This window comes from Felis catus, chromosome C1, assembly GCF_018350175.1.
Source record: "Felis catus isolate Fca126 chromosome C1, F.catus_Fca126_mat1.0, whole genome shotgun sequence".
NCBI classification, from domain to species: Eukaryota; Metazoa; Chordata; class Mammalia; order Carnivora; family Felidae; genus Felis; species Felis catus.
This window is the reverse complement of record NC_058375.1, coordinates 8,957,464-8,974,968: the sequence shown is the minus strand read 5'-3', so window position 1 is coordinate 8,974,968 and position 17,505 is coordinate 8,957,464. Positions and strand designations below refer to the sequence as shown.

The window sequence follows — 17,505 nt, the reverse complement described above, 5'->3', positions numbered from 1 at the left end:
TGGCCTTTCCATGTGCCTGCAACCTCCTCCCCACCCTTTGTTCTGGAAAACGGCTCACACCTCAGAAACAGATCAAAGGTCACCTCCAGAACCCTCCTGTGGCGGTTCTCTGAGCCGCACCTCCCCTGTCCCCAAGCTCATCTGAGCACCCTGTGGCGGGCCTCATAGATGTCACCACACTGGGGCCTCCTGGAGGCCAGAGCCTTACTCCCTTAAGTGAGCAGGGGGGCTGCATGTGGACAAGAAGATCTGCAGCGACCCCAGTTAACCCCAAGAGCAGGCTAAGGACACTGAGGCGACCGGGCATGTGATGAGGGCATATTCAGAGGCCAGCTGAGTGATTCGGAGCCTGAGAGAGCAGCCAGGCTCTCAGCAAGGACAGCTATGCTTCTGGGGGTGCTTCTCAGGTCCTGTCAGCGCAGTGGCCAAGGCAATGTCTCCCCCTCGGTGCTGGTGGCGGGCAAGTAGGACCACGGACAAATCCCAGCTCAGACCCGAAGCCAGAGCCAGGAGTCAATGCGTAACAAACAAAAGGTTTATTTCCAAGCAGGAACGCTGTCCAGTATACGGTGCAAACTCTTGTCTTGGGATCCACACAAGCCTGGGAACTGAGGTCACACGCAGAGAGGTCTCCTTCCAATTCAGAGCTTCCCCAGGAAATGGCAGTGAGGCCTGAGGCCCTCCCAGGATGGTCCACCAGGGGGCAGACACGCTCCATTGCCACACGGCGTCCAATGTGGGCAGAGACCCTGGCCAGTCCAGGCAGTAGAATATCCTGACTCTAGGGGAATCCGGATTTTCTGGGAAGCTGTTACTTTCTCTTGATGGTAATGACTGGACTCTCCTACCTTCCAAAAGTTCAGCTGCCAAGTTCAAGTCCAGTGGAATTTTTCAACAAGGGATCCAAGTCCCTGGGCCCCAACTGGCTGCTCCAGGAGTCCCGTCTTCCTTCCAGAATCCAGTCAAGGCCACACATGTCCACGCTCTGCGGGGCTCTGGGGCATGTGTCTGGGGGAAGCGGACTGACTTTTTAATGGAAAAGAATCCTTTGACAAAATTGTTGGTTTGAGCTGCTTCAGGCAGGACATTCAACCCAACAACATGGTTACACAGACCAACAGCACATGACACAGACAGACAGACAGACACATACACACACAAAACTGGCTCTCAGCATCTCACATCCACTTGAGATCATGGCAGGCACAATACCCAAGTGGCCCCGTGGGTGTCCCTGGGGCCTGGGACTCCAGGAACAGTGAAGGGGGTCAGGGGAGGAAAAGTACCTCCCAGGGAGGCAGAGGAAGGTCCAGGCTGAGGTAGGAGGAGAGAGATGGCTGCGGGGAGCCTCGGTCATCTCCGGTTCCTGAAATACCCTGATAGGAGGTGTGGCCTTGCACCGGAGCTATAGGTAAATCGGGAGTGAAGGTCAAAAGCAGAGAACAGCAAACTCTCGAGTTCGGCTTTGTCGTTTTGTTGGCTTGTTTGCATGCGTGGTGGGTTTTTGTTTTGTTTTTTAATTGCCCCATGTTTCGGTTAGAGGTCTGCCATCTTGTCCAAGGTACAATACTCGCGCAGGTTGCTGGGCTGGGCCCCCAGGGTGTCTCATTTTCCCACCATCGTTCAAGAGGTGAGGCTGGCAGGAATAGATTTGGAGGTGGTGCAAGGTAACTGGGGGACCCCTGTCCCCATCAGGGGTGGCCGCCCCCTCCTGAATAGAACCATCTGATCGATGACATCCCCCTCCCCGCCCCCGCTGGGAGCACCCTGCAGTCTCAGCATTTCCGGCTAAAGCACTGCCCCTTCTCCGTGGATGACTCACACAGAGTCCCTCTTCCCCGGGATGCTGGGGCCTCCCAGGAAGCCAGAGCTGGGAAGCGTCCAAGGATAAAAAAACAAAATGAGGGCTCCAGAAGCCCAATTCACAGGGCCAGCTGGAGGACAGCTCTCAGAGAGGCAGGCGCCGGCCCCAGGCTGCCCAGCACGTGCATGTCAGCCAGCCTTCTAGAAGGAAGCACACCGTGCAGGACGGGTTTTCCACGATTCTCCCTGCCTCACCCCTCTGCCAGCAGGTGAGAGAAAGGCTGAGGCTGCGAAGGCCACTAAAGGAACTTGGCCCACAAAGAGCCAGAGTCCTGGGGGGTGGGGGCCCAGAAGGACCAGGGAACGGCCACCTCGGCCGTGACACAACTCATGCCAGCCAGTCTGGCTAACTGGGCTTCATCCCAGCATCAGGCACACCAAGGGGCAGGGGCTTCTCCTCCGGGTTCTCCAGCAGAGTCTCCGGGGCCCCTGGCTGAGACTGAAAAGGGCATTCTTCCTTGGAGAAGGGGACCTGCTCGTCATTTGGGGAGCCGGAGGAGCTGGCATCCACGTCCCCCATCGTGTAGCTGGCCTGGGAGGCGCACTGAGAGCCGTGGTCGGAGGCGCTGCACACATTCACGATGCATGTGACGTTGACCTGGGTCCCGTGGCTGCCAGAGGAAGGCTCTGTTGAACACAAGATGGGGGAGGGCAGCGAGTCAGGGGTCTGCAGGGGGATGTCTTCGCAGTCTGTCCCCTGCCCAAGAGACAGATTAAGACAAGAGGGTCAAGAGCACCGGGCGAAGAGCCTAGAGGCCACGGTTCTAGCCCAGCTCCGCCAAGTGATCTTGGGCAACTCAACCTTCATTGCCTGCATTTCCAGTGTCCTCATCTGCCAAGTGATTCCCAGCCCAACTCACCCTGTAGGTGGGAGGAGCCAGTTCACAAAGCAGGGGAAGGTGCTCCAGGAACAAAACATGCCCCCACAGAGATTCAGAGAGGTGAGCAGGGGCAGGAAGTACACGGGACAGAACAGTGATCAAGCGACCAGGGTGAGTTACTTTCCCGTAAGTGCGGGAAGCCTCCACAGTCCTGACCAAACCAACTCTGGAAAGGCCACAGCCTTCTGTCATTGGCCCCTTATCTGTGTAACATGAAAAAAACATCAAAGGGTTTGGAAATTGCTCCTTTGTGGAGAGGAAACACTAAGCCTGATAGTTTCTTTTGCCCCAAATCTTTCTCCTCCGTGTAGGCCTGCCTCTGCGATCTCCTAAATCTGGGATTCCAGAATGCGGTAGGGGTGGTTTGTCCTCACCACTGAGGCCAGGATATCTGCCTACTTTCAGGCCCACCTGCTCGCCCAGCCCTGGGGGCATCTGAGTTTCCCAGCTAGTTGGTGAGGGACTGAATGCTGGATAAGCTGAGAGGGGACACGGGATAACCCCTCCAAGAGTGAGAGCTGTCCCCGTTTTTCCTGCAGGGACCTGCCAAGTCCCCAAACACGTGTGCTGTCTGGGGTGCGTGGGGAGGGCCGGACGGACATTCGCTTCCAACTCCAGGGAAGCCTGGAAGGAGGATGGGGCCAGTGAGCTGCTCTGTTCAGAACAGCCCCAGACAGGCCAGGGGAGGGAGGGCTGAACTCATGGGGCCTCAAGGAAATTTCCACCCTGAGCCTCCATAGCACCCAAATGTCACCCAGTCACCGTGGCCTTTGCACATGGTGAATGAGACATTGCAGGGGTGGATGGGGGACTACAAGGGGGCACAGCCACACGTTCCACAGGAGAGAGAGGTGACTGGGTGGGAGGAGAGAAGGGGAGAGCGCGGGTGACACCAGAGAGTCGGGTAGGGAACAGAGAAGTGGCAGGGTGTAGGAGGGGTGGGCAGACTCCCTCTCTCTCTGCCCCGCCCCCCAAAAGTAAATAAATAAACATTAAAAAGGAGGCTGAGGAGGAGGAAAAGGAGGAGGAGGAGGAGAAGGAGGAGGAGAAGGAAGAGAAAGAGGAGGAGGAGGAGGAGGGGGAAGAGAAGGAGGAGGAGGAGGAAGAGAAGGAGGAGGAGGAGGAGGAGGAGGAGGAGGAGGAGGAAGAGAAGGAGGAGGAGGAGGAGGAGGAGGAGGAGGAGGAAGAGAAGGAGGAGGAGGAGGGGGAGGAAGAGAAGGAGGAGGAGGAGGAAGAGAAGGAGGAGGAGGAGGGGGAAGAGAAGGAGGAGGAGGAGGGGGAAGAGAAGGAGGAGGAGGAGGGGGAAGAGAAGGAGGAGGAGGAGGAAGAGAAGGAGGAGGAAGAGGAGGAGGAGGAAGAGAAGGAGGAGGAGGAGGAAGGAAGGGGTGGGCAGACATGGTCAAGGGGCCAGGATAACTGCAGGAGAGGTGTCACCAGGAAATCAGAAAGATGAAACCAAGAGTCGGACAAAGACCAGGGGTTTGTATTTGGAGTTCCGTTCCCTCATTCAACAAAAGTTTAGGACCACGGGCTACGTCTCTTCCTTGGGGAGCTCTCGGGCTGGGTGGGGGCGCTGACGAGACATCGCACTGGTGAGGGGAACACGGCGGTGGGGGCGCCTCCGTGCAGGGGGCAGCCGGGGCAGGAGCGGTCCTGATGGAGGGAGCTGTCCCACAATCAGCTAGGAAGAGATGTTGCAGCCCTGCCAAGGGGATGCTGGGCTCATCTCCGGATGAGGAAACTGAGGCAGGGTTAAGGAGCCTGTTCGGATCCTCACGGCACCGGAGCGGTCAGGAGGGCATCCGGGAAGGACCCGAGCGCACTGTCATTCCTTGACCTCCCGCCAGCCAGGGCGAGAAGGACAGACGCAGGCCAGTGGGCTTTGCCTGTCGCTACAAAATACACCAAGGAAGCCCCAGGCTTTCTGGACCCCTGTCACAGACCAGGTCCAGGGCAAAATGTATCCTGTGTAAATGGGGCCTGGGCTTCTCCAGCACCCACGACGTCCCCACAATCCTGACCCTTCAGGTCCAAAGGACTGGGCAATGGCCCACAGTGAGTGGAGCCCTAAAGACACCATTTATTCATCCAGAGTTCCACCCCAGGGCTCTGGAGCCTGGAAGCCCAGGGGGTATTCCTGGCTCTTCCGTATACTAGCTGTGTGGCCCTGAACAAGCTCTTCAACCTCTCTGGGCCTCAGTTTCCCCATCTATAAAATAAAATAAGTCTGAATATAACACTATAATACTACATGTTATCTAATAATATATACTATGCGATAAGCATTATACAATATGTAATAATTGTGTAAAAATATGATATCAATATATAATATTATGTTACATATTTATGTATTATAATACCAGGCAGGGAAACTCCCTTCCTGGCTATCGGGGGCTCGAAGAATAAGCTGGGATTGTCTAGAAGGGAGGGGGCTCCCGGTAGAAGAACTCACGTGGGCAGAGGTGGGGGAGATTTGGCAAGTTCAGAGAAACGAGAGAGGTTTGTGGCCCAGTGCTGCATCTGATGGGGAGAAGAGGCTGGGGGGCGAGCCCAGGCTAGTCACACAGTCATTCCAATGCCCTGCTAGGAGCTCAGGCCTTGCCCTACGGGGGAGGCCCAGGAGGGGCCGGCTAAGCCAGAAACCAGGAAGAGCCACGACGCGGGGGGTGAAGCCAGATGGGCTCCCCATCCTACCTGAGCTGCTGGAGCTGGCCCAGGCCTCCCCAGACCCGGCGGCCTTCTCCGTGCCTGGTGCGGGCAGCCGGGTCCCGGTGGGCGCCCTCCCGTCTGCGGTGCTGCCTGAGCTCTCCAGGGAGCTGCTGCTGGAGCTGGGCGCTGTGGTCAGCAGGTGCTGCTGCTCGGGGCCGGGGGCACTTCGGGCCTTGTCAGCAGGCAGGTGAGGCTGGACAGGCAGGAGAGGGGCGAGAGCAGTCAGCCCATCAGCCGGCTCGTCTTCCTCTCCCTGCTCACACCCGTGCACCCTTCTGCACCCCCGTGGCCTCAGCACCCGCCCAGTTTACACAGCGCTTCTGCCCACACCTGCACCTGCTTTCCACACACGGTGCTTTCGCTTTCGGGATGCGGGATTCTGCGTGATTTCTGTGATTAGCATTTGGCTGCTCCGTTGGAGCGGGAGCCCTAAGAGGGTGGGACCACCCACCAAACAGTCCTGGAGGTGGGGCAAGATTTCCATCCTCATTTCGCATAAGGAAACAGAGGCCCAGAGGAGAGTGGCTTTCCTAAGGTCACCCCAACAGCACAGGGTGATGTGGTCCAGCCTGGCGGCCAAGAGCGCAGAGCCACACCCACGTGGGTACAAAATCATGACTCCACCACTTATTAGCTGTGTGCCCTTGGACAAGTTACTTAACCTCTCTGTGCCTCCTTTCTTTCATATATCAAGGGGGAGTTATAAGCCGACCTCCCAGGGCTGTCACGAAGATTCAATGGCTGGATATTTGTAAGGTGCTCAGGACAGGGCCTGTTACGCCGTAAAGCTCCACACAAGGGTTTGTTAAATCAGGCGGGGGGTGGGGGGTGGGGGTGGGGGTAAACTAGTACCATGAGTCAAATCTGGCCTGCTACGGTTTTTGAACAGACAGCCTGTGAGCCAAGAAGGGTTTTTACATGTTTTAAATGATTGAAAAAAGTGTTCAAAGAATGATATTTTGTGACACGCAAAATTACGTGCCCTTTACATTCTAGCGCCCATAAATGCAACTGGCATAAATGCAACTGGCAAGTGGCAATACGGCCACTCTCGTTGGTTGATGTACAAATCTGTGGTGGCTTCCTTGCTACCACGCCAGGTTTCAGTAGCTGTAACAGAGACCATACGACCAAAAAGCCTAAAATATTTACTGTCTGGCCCTTCACGGAAAACGTTCACTGGCCCTTGTATTCAATCCATCATTCCAGAGTAGACAGCCCTTTTATTTAGAGCCCTGGGCCATGCTGGGTCAGGAACCCTTTCCAGATTCTATTCCCCAAGCCTGCTCTGTGACTAACTCCTAATAAGTTTTCCCCACAGAAGAACATAACTAACACCGACAATAATAATAAGGTATTAGCTGATATCTGCCATTCGATGCCAAGCACTGAGCCGACGTCCTTCTAAAACACTATATTGATACTTCTAACAGCCCAGTGTTTGCAGATGTAGCAACCGAGAACCAGACAGGCTGAGTTATTTGCCTGAGGTCACACAATTAGGACATGGTAAGGTGGGCTAAAACCCTTGACAGCTTTCCCGAGTGTCTGGGTTTTCAAGGTCTGGAGGCCCAAGACAAGGTGCCAGTTTCCACGTATTCCTGCTTGGGGAGCACCCAGAAACTCCACTCAGAGCCTATCGCCTGCCCACACCAGCTGAATAGGCACCCAAGCCTTTGCCTCGGGGTCCCGGGTGATTGCTAGATCCCAGGAAGAAAGGAGACAGAAGGGGCCACGTTCTCACTTGCTGCCCTTGGCCCCTGGACCAGTGCAGGATGAGACGGTCCCGGGGGGAACGAGGACCAAAGCAAGGGAAGGGCTGGTGGGACATGGCCTAGTAAGGTAAGAGGGAAGGCCTTTGCCATAGGGGTGGAGGCATGTCGGGTCCCACTCCCCAGGAAAGGCTGACACCCCTTGGCCTCCAATCCCAAGCGCTCTCTGAGCAGTCCACTCTCTGGCCAATCACTACGGCCACCCAGCCCCTGCCCCGCCCACCAAGGCTACTCCCACAGCTGAGCCTGCTTCGGTCATCAGGACGGAAGGATCTTCTTTGCAAGCTGTCCCTTGAGGCCACAGAGTCCTAGAGAGGGTGAGTCCCTGGCTCAGCATCACAGCCGGTCTGGTCTGTGGTGGAGGCGGAATGAGCCCAGATCCGTGTAGCAGAGATGCTGGCTTCCCACTGCGTCCTGCCTCCCTGGTTCACAGCCCTGGGCTTTGGAGGGATGGAGGGCATCTCAAGTTCAGGCTGGACCTTTGCCCAGGTGGTCTGATCTAGGCTACTGGACTGTACTCCTACCCTTGCTCTGCGCTTGGACAGGCAGGGGAAGGAGGGACAAGAGGGGCAAATGTCATTCCTTAAAACCCCAAAGAAGGGCCTTTTGGGAGCCAGTCTCCTGCTGCTCTACTTGTGGCTGGGGCTGGACAGAGCAGGAACCCCCAAAGGTCACGATCTGCCTCCTTCTCTCAAAGCCACAAGTTGCAAAGTTCAGGCAGGCTCTGAGTGGGGCAGATGCATCCTTGAGTCCTGTTCCTTGGGCTGGGGCCCCAGTGAGGGGGAGTATGGAGGAAGCTCACTCAAAAACCAGGATTCCAGCCCGCTAGCCCCCAGCACGCCCAGCCCCCAACATGGCCAGAGGCAGAGACTCTGGCAGAGCCACCAGCCAGGTCCTTCCACGTCTGCCTGTGTGTGTGTGTGTGTGTGTGTGCGCTCACGAGGCTCACACCTCTGTATGCACAGGTGTGTGGGGGGGGGAGGAGGTAAAACATCACACACACTTGTCTGTGTGTGTAGGAGCACATGTGAGGGCACGTGCTGGGGGTGGTGAAGAGAGGCTTGTGTCTCTGGCCATTCTCATTAGCTGTGTGACCTAGGGAAAGTCACTTAACTTCTCTGAGCCCAAATTTTATTTCCCAAATAAAAACCGGGGCAATAATCATGCTGTCTGGGTGTCAGCACGGCTGTGAGACGAAGCAATGCACGAGCACACACGCTCGGCACCTCCCAGGTGCTCACTCTCGTTGTTAAACATGAGCCCACGTGTGAGTGTGTCCGTGGGAGTGACTGACTGTGGGTGAGCTCACATACGTGGGTATGCTGGCCTTGTCCAAACAAAGGGAGGCCACCGTCCGGCCATGCGTTGGAGTCACTTCCGCAGCAGGAGGGGTGGGAGGCGCCGGGTCTCCCCCCTCCCAACCCCAGCGGCCCAGGTCTGGAGCATGACCCGGTGGCCTCTCAGCAGGGGCTTCTGCCCACCAGCTGAGTGGACGCAGGCTAAGCATGGCAGGGGCAGGGGCGGGAGCCTGGGCACTGGGGGGCATCTAGGAAGACGCCCACCCCGTGAGCTCAGGCCCTGCTGGGGGATAAGGGCAAAGCCTGCAGATTCAGACTGGGTCTCGAACCCGGGCTATGCCCCTTGCCTAGTGGTCTAAGCTTAACATGGGTAGCTGACCCTCGCTCGGTCTCAGGGTCCTCATCTGCACAATGGAACTGCTTCTAGTGCTTGCCTCACAGGGGTGCGTGAGGGTTCGGTGGCAGGGGACAGGCAAAAGGCCTGGCACGGGGCTCAGGAGCAGCGGGCTCACACGCTTCCTCCCAGCTGCACACTCAGCAAGCTCCTGGCAGCTTGAGACCGGCCATGGTGGGAGCAAACACCGCAAATTCGAGCTCGGGTTTTTGGGTTTTTTTGTTTTTTTTCCTGCCCAGAGAGCCGATTACCAGCACACCACTGGGCGCGATAGTCAACCACACTCTGCAGATAATTAAGCTACACTCAGTGAACACGAAACTCCGTGAACGGAAAGGGGAAGTTAGAGGCTGCTGGGGCCACACCCGAGACACCCTCGGCGCACTGAGTATTGGGAAACCCTGGGTGGGGAAACAGAATGTGGTAGTGAGGCTGCTGGGTGTGTTGGCTCTCAGTGCCACCCGGCAGCAGCTGTCAGCATCGCTGAACTGAAGCCAGAGAAAAAGGAAGGAGTGGCATTTGCACGCTGGAGGAAGGAGAAACGGTTTGAACCTCCAAACCAGAACGTGCATCTGCTGAAATACTGCAGGGCAGGTCAAAGAGCACTGGGTCAGGGGTCCAGAGATACACTGCTGTATGGTCTGGGACAAGCCACTTTCCCTCTCTGCACCTCTTCTCTTGACCGAGGGGAAATCAGTCTCTAGTCCCTACCAAGTCCAACTCCCTGTGTAAACCCTGGGCACTGGGCCACCAAGGGCTGAGTTTCTTCCCTCGCACAGCAGTTCTCCATCAGGGGCAAGTCTGTCCTTCCTCCAGGGGACATTTTGCAGTATCTGGAGGCATTTCCAGTTGCTGGTCCTGAGAAACGGTGCTCCCGGCATCTGCTGGGGGGGGGGGGGGCCGGTGATCTTGCCAAACAGCCTCCAATGCAGGGGACAGCCCCCCCGTGACAAACAATGATCTGGCCCCAGGTATCAAAATTGCTGAAGTCAAGAAACCTTGCCCCAGCAGGACAGGGGACATGGAGGGAGTGCCTCATCTGTTTCCCCATCTGTAAAGTGGGTAAAAATTCTGCCCTGCCTACCAGGCACGGGGTTGCAGCAAACACTGTGTCCTAGCTCACCCCGCACCCATTTCCAAGTCCTGTCCCTCCCCTCCTCCACCACAGAGGCTGGGAGAGCAAAGCGCCCCCTTTTCTAGCCCCCCCTTGCAACTAAGGGTGGTCCCCACGACACCACTCTGGCCAATGAGAGGGAAGGAGAAGCCCACTCAGGGCTATGAGCGTCTGATTCCCTGATAAAAGGCACCATCAATGGCCTGGCCACTCTCTTTCCCGTCTTTTTCCTGCCTCAAACCTGGAGGCCACATGCAAAGTGGGGCCCACTATCTTATGATATAAGGCCACAAGCAAGAGAACAAAGGCCAACAGGCTGAAGGTGGCGGAGCCTGGGGTCCTGCCGACCTCACAGGATGCAACCCAACTGTTCCAGCAGCTGTCAGCCCCCCCAAACTCTGGGATGCAAGAAAAGCCCCTTTGCTTTAAGTCATCCTTAAGTTTTCGGTCACTTTCAGGCAAAGGCCTTCCTGATAAGAAACTGATGAACTACTGTGTCAGTGGTCTGTCTCTAACAAAAGTCCCTCACGGACCCTAATTTATAAGAGAAAGAAAGAAAGAAAGAAAGAAAGAAAGAAAGAAAGAAAGAAAGAAAGAAAGAAAGAAAGAAAGAAAGAAAGAAAGAGAAAAAGAAAGAAAGAAAGAAAGAAAGAAAGAAAGAAAGAAAGAAAGAGAAAGAAAGAAAGAGAAAGAAAGAAAGAAAGAAAGAAAAAGAAAGAAAGAAAGAAAGAAAGAAAGAAAGAAAGAAAGAAAGAAAGAAAGAAAGAAAGAAAGAAAGAAAGAAAAAGAAACAGAAAGAAAGAATCGGGGCACCTGGGTGGCTCAGTCAGTTAAGCGTCTGACTTCGGCTCAGATCACGATCTCACAGTCCGTGAGTTTGAGCCCCACGTGGGGCTGTGCGCTGATGGCTCAGAGCCTGGAGCCTGCTTCAGATTCTGTGTCTCCCTTTCTCTCTGCCCCTGCCCTGTTCACACTCAGTCTCTCTCCCTCAAAAATAAATAAACATTAAAAAAATTTTTTAAATGGGGCACCTGTGTGGCTCAGTTGGTTAAGCGTCCGACTTCCACTCAGATCATGATCTCACAGTTCGGGAGTTCAGGCCCCACATCAGGCTCTCTGCTGACAGCTCAGAGCCTGAAGCCGGCTTTGGATTCTGTGTGTGTGTGTGCGTGTCTCTCTCTCTCTCTCTCTCTCTCTCTCTCTCTCTCTCTCTCTGCGCCCCTCCCCAACTCACCCTCTGTCTCTGTGTCAAAAATAAATACACGTGAACAAAATTTTTTTTTAAAAAGGATCAAAGGTGAGCTGCTTTGATGGAAGTGGAGAGCAGGGCCCAGGGTCTGGGACCCAAACTCCCGCCTCTACCTCAACCCCAGAGACGACGCCAGGCCCTCTTTGGAAAACCAGGGTACCCCAGCGTGGCTCCACGGGGAAGCGCTCTGTGAAGGTCACGGACAGCCCGCCAACTGTTGCCGCTGAGCGAATGGCACTGCCCTGCAGGCTGGGCTGAGCAGACATTGTTTCCTTCTGACGGCGAGGACACGGAGTCATGCGCCATTTCACTTCTGCCCGCCGTCACACTATACGTCCGTGACCACGTGCCTGCCGCTGACACCGCCAGCGCCCAGTGCTCTGATGGTGCCCTTCACACTCGCAGCCTCTTTGAGCCCACGGAGGGCTGCCTAACCCCCAGGGACAGACACCGGCTGGCCCTTCCTCGGCCTCCCAGAGCTGCGCACCCCCAGACACCGGACAGACCAACCCCCAGAATGCACCAGTGCCCGTGGGCATGACACGGCCCACCAGTAAGGAGACTGGTGAGGAGGAGGAGGGGGAGGGCAGAGGGGGTACTCACCACTTTGGCTTCTCCTTGTAGACAGAAGGGCTTCTCTGCAAAGAAGAGAGAGGCGACAAGTCAGGGAGCATGGCTTCCTCAGGCCACACCTGCTCTAACTAGGAGGGCAGCATGGGGCCCAAGCGGAACCAGCCAGAGCAGGCCCGGCCCTGGGGGCGGTGCACAGTTGCCCTCCCCAACTCCCCAGACGGCCCGACCGTGTCCCACCCCCTCCGCCACGCTCAACCATTCTCCGGCATCCTCCTATGTGCTCACACCGTGCCTTCTCCTCAGCGTGCCTTTTCTTTCCTACACACGTCTGCCCGTGGAAATCTGACTCAGCTCAGATGCCACCTGCTCCAGAAGGCCTGACTCCCCCGGGATTTCCAGACACAATCCTAGACTCCCACCCCCTTGGACAGCTCTGTGGCATCTTGCCTTCTTTAAAGGTTTTTGTTTTTTTTTTTAATTTTTTTAAAGTTTATTTTTGAGAGAGGGAGGGAGGGAGAACACAAGCCAGGGAGGGGCAGAGAGAGAGGGAGACAGAGGATCCAGAGACGGGCTCTGCACTGTCAGCACAGAGCCTGATGAAGGGCTCGAACTCACAAACCATGAGATCATGACCTGAGCCAAAGTCGGACGCCAAACCGACTGAGCCACCCAGGTGCCCCGCATCTTGCCTCTTTAGTAGGTAAGTTAGTGGCACTGCCTTCTACCCCAGGCTCTGAGCTCCTACAGAACAGGGGCTGCCCTATCCAGCTGTCTGACCCACAAAACTATGCCCAGCACTGGACTGACCGGAGGCACCCCAGAAAAGCTTCCTAAACAAACGGACGGATGAATGAATGAATGAATGAATGAATGAATAAATGAATGTGTCCTGAACAAATGCTTGAATGAATGAATTATGAATCTGTCCTGAACAAATGGATGAATGAATGAATGAATGAATGTGTCCTGAAGAAACGGATGAATGAATGAAAGAATGAATGCATGAAAGAAATAGGAATGAAAACTTACTTTTTTTCTGGGTCATAATGACACATTTCACCAGCCCTATGATCACCAGACCCAAGGATGTCACAGCCACAATCAGTCCTAGAAGGACAAAAAAAAAAGCTCCAAACAACTGCAGAAAGCAAACTCAAACAGACCAGGGAGCCAGGCAGCTAAGTCAGTGACCAAACATGTCTGGGATGTCACAGGAGGGGGAAGCCCCGTCCAGAGACTCTCAAATTTAATCACAAGACAAATAACCAAAAAATCTGACCAAACAAGACATGTCTGTTGGCCACATCCAGCCCCAGGGTCACCAGTTTGAGACCTCTGGCCTTGAGGTAGTCCTAATCCCAGAAGGGAAGCCCATGGGGTGACCTGGCCCACCCCAGCGGCTAATGAGTTCATCAGAGACGGCAACCAGGAAACCACCTCTGCCTGCAGATAAAACGCGGACCCTGCCTCTCCCACCCGGGCAGTTCTTCGTGACAGCACCAGGTCTTGGAAGAAGACAAGCCTCATCACTCGCCTCCCAGAGCAGAGCAAAGGGTGCAGCCTGCAGGGGGCTCTCAGAGAGACTCGGAGCTCGAACAGGGGAAGGGACGCAGGGAGGCTGAAGGAGCCCTCCTGGGACTTACCAATGAGGAGAGAGATGTCGCCCGTGCTGAGCCCTTCAGCTGGGGGGGTTGGGACCATCACAAACAGAAGGGAGGTGCTAGGGGCCGTGCGAGGGCCTGGAGTCGGCTCCACTTGCTGGGATAGTGTAGACGCTGGCTGGGACGTGGGGGCTGGGCGTGGGGCCATCCTCAGGGTAGGAGGCACAGATGCGCAGACGGCATCCATGGTTGCATTGCCAGGGATGGCCACTGAGCCACAGCTGAGGGAGGAGGAGGCTTGGTCAGGGCACAACAGAGGCCTGAGGGCTCAGCATGGCTGGGCTCACTCATGGGAGCCAGGAGGGAGGAGAGAGTATTCGTGCCACACGACCCCTCAGAACCGCCCCTGTCTGTCCCCTCCCCATCTCTCCCCATGCCCCCCCCCCCCAGTGCTGACTGCCAGGGCAAGGATGCCACTCACCTGCTGTCTGTGCTGGGCCCCACCCACCCACTGTAGGATAAACCCACCCAGGAGCTGAACAGGGGTTTGGCAATGCCTCCACCCGAGGGAACGAATGCGGGGATTTCAGGCACCATGGCATGGCCAGTCTGTGCTCTAGACCCCACGGTCGCCCAGGGACTGCCCTCCCTGCTCCTCCAGAACCAAACGACCCAGCCACTCACATCCGGTGGGGCCTGCAGACATCTGTGGACGACGTTGTGTCGGAGAACGTCCCTGGGCCACAGGGAGCGCACGCCACATTTGACGTTGCAGTTCCTTCGAGGAAAAATTGGAACCCGTCGCCAACTCAAATACTTAGCAGAACAACTGGGCCTTGGCACAAGAGTCCCGGGGGAAGTCTGAGGGGCCTACGGACCTCCGTCTTCACCTCCATCCCTTAAAACACACAAGTGCGTGTGCGCGTGCCCACTGGGCCGAGGTTGATGGTTAACCAAATCTAGTGACTTCCTGGTCTCCGGGGTCATGTGGGTTCATCTTCCATGGCACCACCCGATTTTCCAGTAACCCTGGGCTTCAGCTGACCCCTCTCTGGATCCCCAGGGCCTAGTGCACAGCAGAAGCCTAATCTGGCATGCCGGAGGAAAGGAGGTAGGGGGAGAGGGCGGGCAGCTGGCCACCGCTGCTGACATTCCCGGGCTGAGCTGATGGGTTGGTGCCCATGAAGGAGAGGCCCAGCGGGGTCCCTGAGGCCCACTGGCTCCAGCCCCATACCTGGCCTGGTCACGCCGAAGCCCGGGCGGCACCTGTGCAGGGGCGCACACAGCCGGCACCCTTTCTGCCTCTTCAACGTGCAGTACCAGCCCGGCCTGCAGGTGCAGACGCGGTTCTGTTCCGGAGTGCAGGCCTGAGTCTCCACTTGGTCTACGAGAGCGAGAGGGCAACCCAGGGTTATTCCCGCCTCCGCCGGCCCTGCCCACCACCGTGCCCACCCCATCGCCCAGCCAACCCGCCACCCACAGAGAGCTCTGGTCTCCAGCAGGCTGGTGGACCGCCCCACGCCCCAGCACGGGGCAAAAAGAACACTGGCCACGCAGTGCCAAGGCCCGCGGTCTCGCGGGCACGGTTCTCTCATGGCTGCCCTTGGCCTGCCTGCCCATGGGGCCGTGAAAGGGGATTTGGTGAGACACAAGATGAAAATGCTGTTGACGGGGCACCTGGGTGGCTCGGTGGGTTAAGCATCCGACTCTCGGTTTCGGCTTGGATCACAATCTCATCATGGTTTCGTGCGTTCGAGCCCCATGTCGGGCTGCACACTGACAGTGCGGAGATCACTGGGGATGCTCTGACTCCCTCTCTCTCTGTGCCTCCCCCACTCACACTGTCCCTGTCTCTCTCAAAATAAATAACTAAACTTAAAAAAAAAAAATGCCGTTGGTAAACAGGGAAGGGCTGTACCCATACAGCCCCAGGCTCCGGAGCACGAAAACACCTGGCCTGGGGTAATCCTAGCCAACTTTCAGTCAAAGGGGCTGGGCTGCACGACGGCGGGGGGGAAGGTGTCAGGGCCCAGCCCCGGCTCTGAACCCACTCACCAGAGGTGCAGCGGGAGTCACAGCTCAAGCACTCGCGCACCCAGTTCCAGAGCTTGGTGTAGGTGCTGTCCTCGCAGCGGGCACACACGGTATCTGAGGTCTCGGAGCACAGCGACTGTGCATGGTAGCCTGAGAAAGCAAGAGCCAGAGGTCAGTGGGGTGGGAGCTCTGCCAGGGCCCCGGGCTCATCCACCGTTCCCCAGAGACCCAGCGTCTTAAAGCCTGGCTGGGAAGGCTCTTTGAGAGGGTTCCAAGTCCTTCACCGAGTCGTCCAACATCTTGCAGGTCCCAGCTGCCACTCCATCTCCAAACCCCTGATGCTCATAAAATACTTTTCCCTCTGCTCTTTCCAGATGCCTGGGATTCTGCCAATGGGACTGCCTGTTACTGGTCAATCACACTTTAGTGAGAACTGGCTTTCTAGCTCCTTTCTTCTCGATAGCAACAATTCTCTTTACCTGTGGGTGTGAACTAGCAGTAAGCCGACAGTACAAATGTAGTCCCTGGTCTCCTACCAAGGATGAGGACATGGGACTTGTGGGCCTAGAGAGAAGGCATGCCAGGAGATAGGACAACATCAAAGCAAACCATTAAGGAGTTTCTCTCTTGAGCCTTGAGCCCTATCCTGCCATCTTCACTGCCGTGCTAATCCAGTAACTTCTTACGGGGACCCTGCCAATTAACAGAAAAAGAGTCACTTGTGAGGTCTCTTAAAATGGCTATGGGAGGGGCGCCTGGGTGGCGCAGTCGGTTAAGCGTCCAACTTCAGCCAGGTCATGATCTCGCGGTCCGTGAGTTCGAGCCCCACGTCGGGCTCTGGGCTGATGGCTCCGAGCGTGGAGCCTGTCTCCGATTCTGTGTCTCCCTCTCTCTCTGCCCCTCCCCTGTTCATGCTCTGTCTCTCTCTGTCCCAAAAATAAATAAATGTTGAAAAAAAAATAAAAAAAAATGGCTATGGGAGATGACAGGTACACATGTGCCTGCCCACACCTCAGGCTAATGGCTCAGGGGCCCTCCAATGGCTCCCTAGCTTCCGCAGAATAAAATCTGCCCTCCAATGGCTCCCTAGCTTCCGCAGAATAAAATCTAAACTCCTTACCATGGCTCCTGCTAACTCACTCACTCTGGGCCACACACTGGCCTCACTGGTCCTCGAGTTCACCAAACAGGCTCCTACCTCAGGACCTTTGCACTTGCTATTTCCCCAACCCAACAGGCTGTTTCCTGTACATTTGGACAACTCACTCCTTCGCCTCCTGTGTGCCTCTGTCCAAGTGTCAGCTCTTCAGAGAGGGTGTCAGACTCCCTGACCACTCCATATAAAACAGCAGGCCTAGTCCATCTGTCTCCACTGACTTTACCCTGCCTTGTTTTCTTCACAGCATTTACCCTCTGATGGGACCACATGTCTGTTTCCTCTGTTGGTTGGTCTGTGCCTCTATCAGATGCAAAATCCATGAGGGTGAGGATTTTCTCTGCCCTGTTCTCTGCCCTGCTCTCTGTTGTATTCCCACCACTTCGAACAGCACCTGACACTTAGCAGGTGCTAAGCAGAGAAAGGGAGTTGGGAATTCTGCCAGGAAGAGGGAACAACATGTGCAAAGGCCCTGAAGCAGGAGGCAGCATGGGGCCAATTCATGGAACTAGAAGGAATGCGGTAAGAATTGAGCGCTGTGACCCTACCCCACTCCAAGCCCCCCCCCCCGCCTGCCACACACCCTCTCCAGTGGGTCAGGGCCCCAGTGGCCACCTCTTACTTACCAGGCTGACACTTGCTACAGCACATCTGGGTCCTCTCATCGAAGTATTCTGTCAGTTGGCATGAGCTTCCAGGCTCCGGAACGTAGGGGAGTAACGCAACCTGGAAGAGGGAAGGGAAGGACAGCCATCAGCATGGCCACCCCTGGACTGTCATACTTAACACCCATATCCCCATCCTGTGGCCTGCAGGTGTTTGGCCCTCTCCCTGCTGCGGCTCTACTGACGTGGGGAC

At 56.1% G+C, this 17,505-nt stretch overlaps 1 protein-coding gene across 1 annotated transcript in view; it reads right to left on the bottom strand.

Moving 5' to 3' along the window:
* Nucleotides 1–513: 513 nt before the first annotated feature.
* The window catches only part of TNFRSF1B (TNF receptor superfamily member 1B), a 32,907-nt gene continuing 15,915 nt past the window's right edge, over nucleotides 514–17,505 (bottom strand). Inside the window, exons 2-10 of the mRNA XM_023258137.2 lie at nucleotides 17,274–17,373; nucleotides 15,513–15,641; nucleotides 14,692–14,841; nucleotides 14,142–14,235; nucleotides 13,500–13,738; nucleotides 12,886–12,963; nucleotides 11,887–11,921; nucleotides 5,442–5,649; nucleotides 514–2,490 (exon numbers count right to left, since the gene is read on the bottom strand). Coding sequence (XP_023113905.2) covers nucleotides 2,210–2,490; nucleotides 5,442–5,649; nucleotides 11,887–11,921; nucleotides 12,886–12,963; nucleotides 13,500–13,738; nucleotides 14,142–14,235; nucleotides 14,692–14,841; nucleotides 15,513–15,641; nucleotides 17,274–17,373 — 1,314 coding nt within the window. The 3' untranslated portion in view covers nucleotides 514–2,209. The remainder of the gene's footprint in view (nucleotides 2,491–5,441; nucleotides 5,650–11,886; nucleotides 11,922–12,885; nucleotides 12,964–13,499; nucleotides 13,739–14,141; nucleotides 14,236–14,691; nucleotides 14,842–15,512; nucleotides 15,642–17,273; nucleotides 17,374–17,505) is intronic.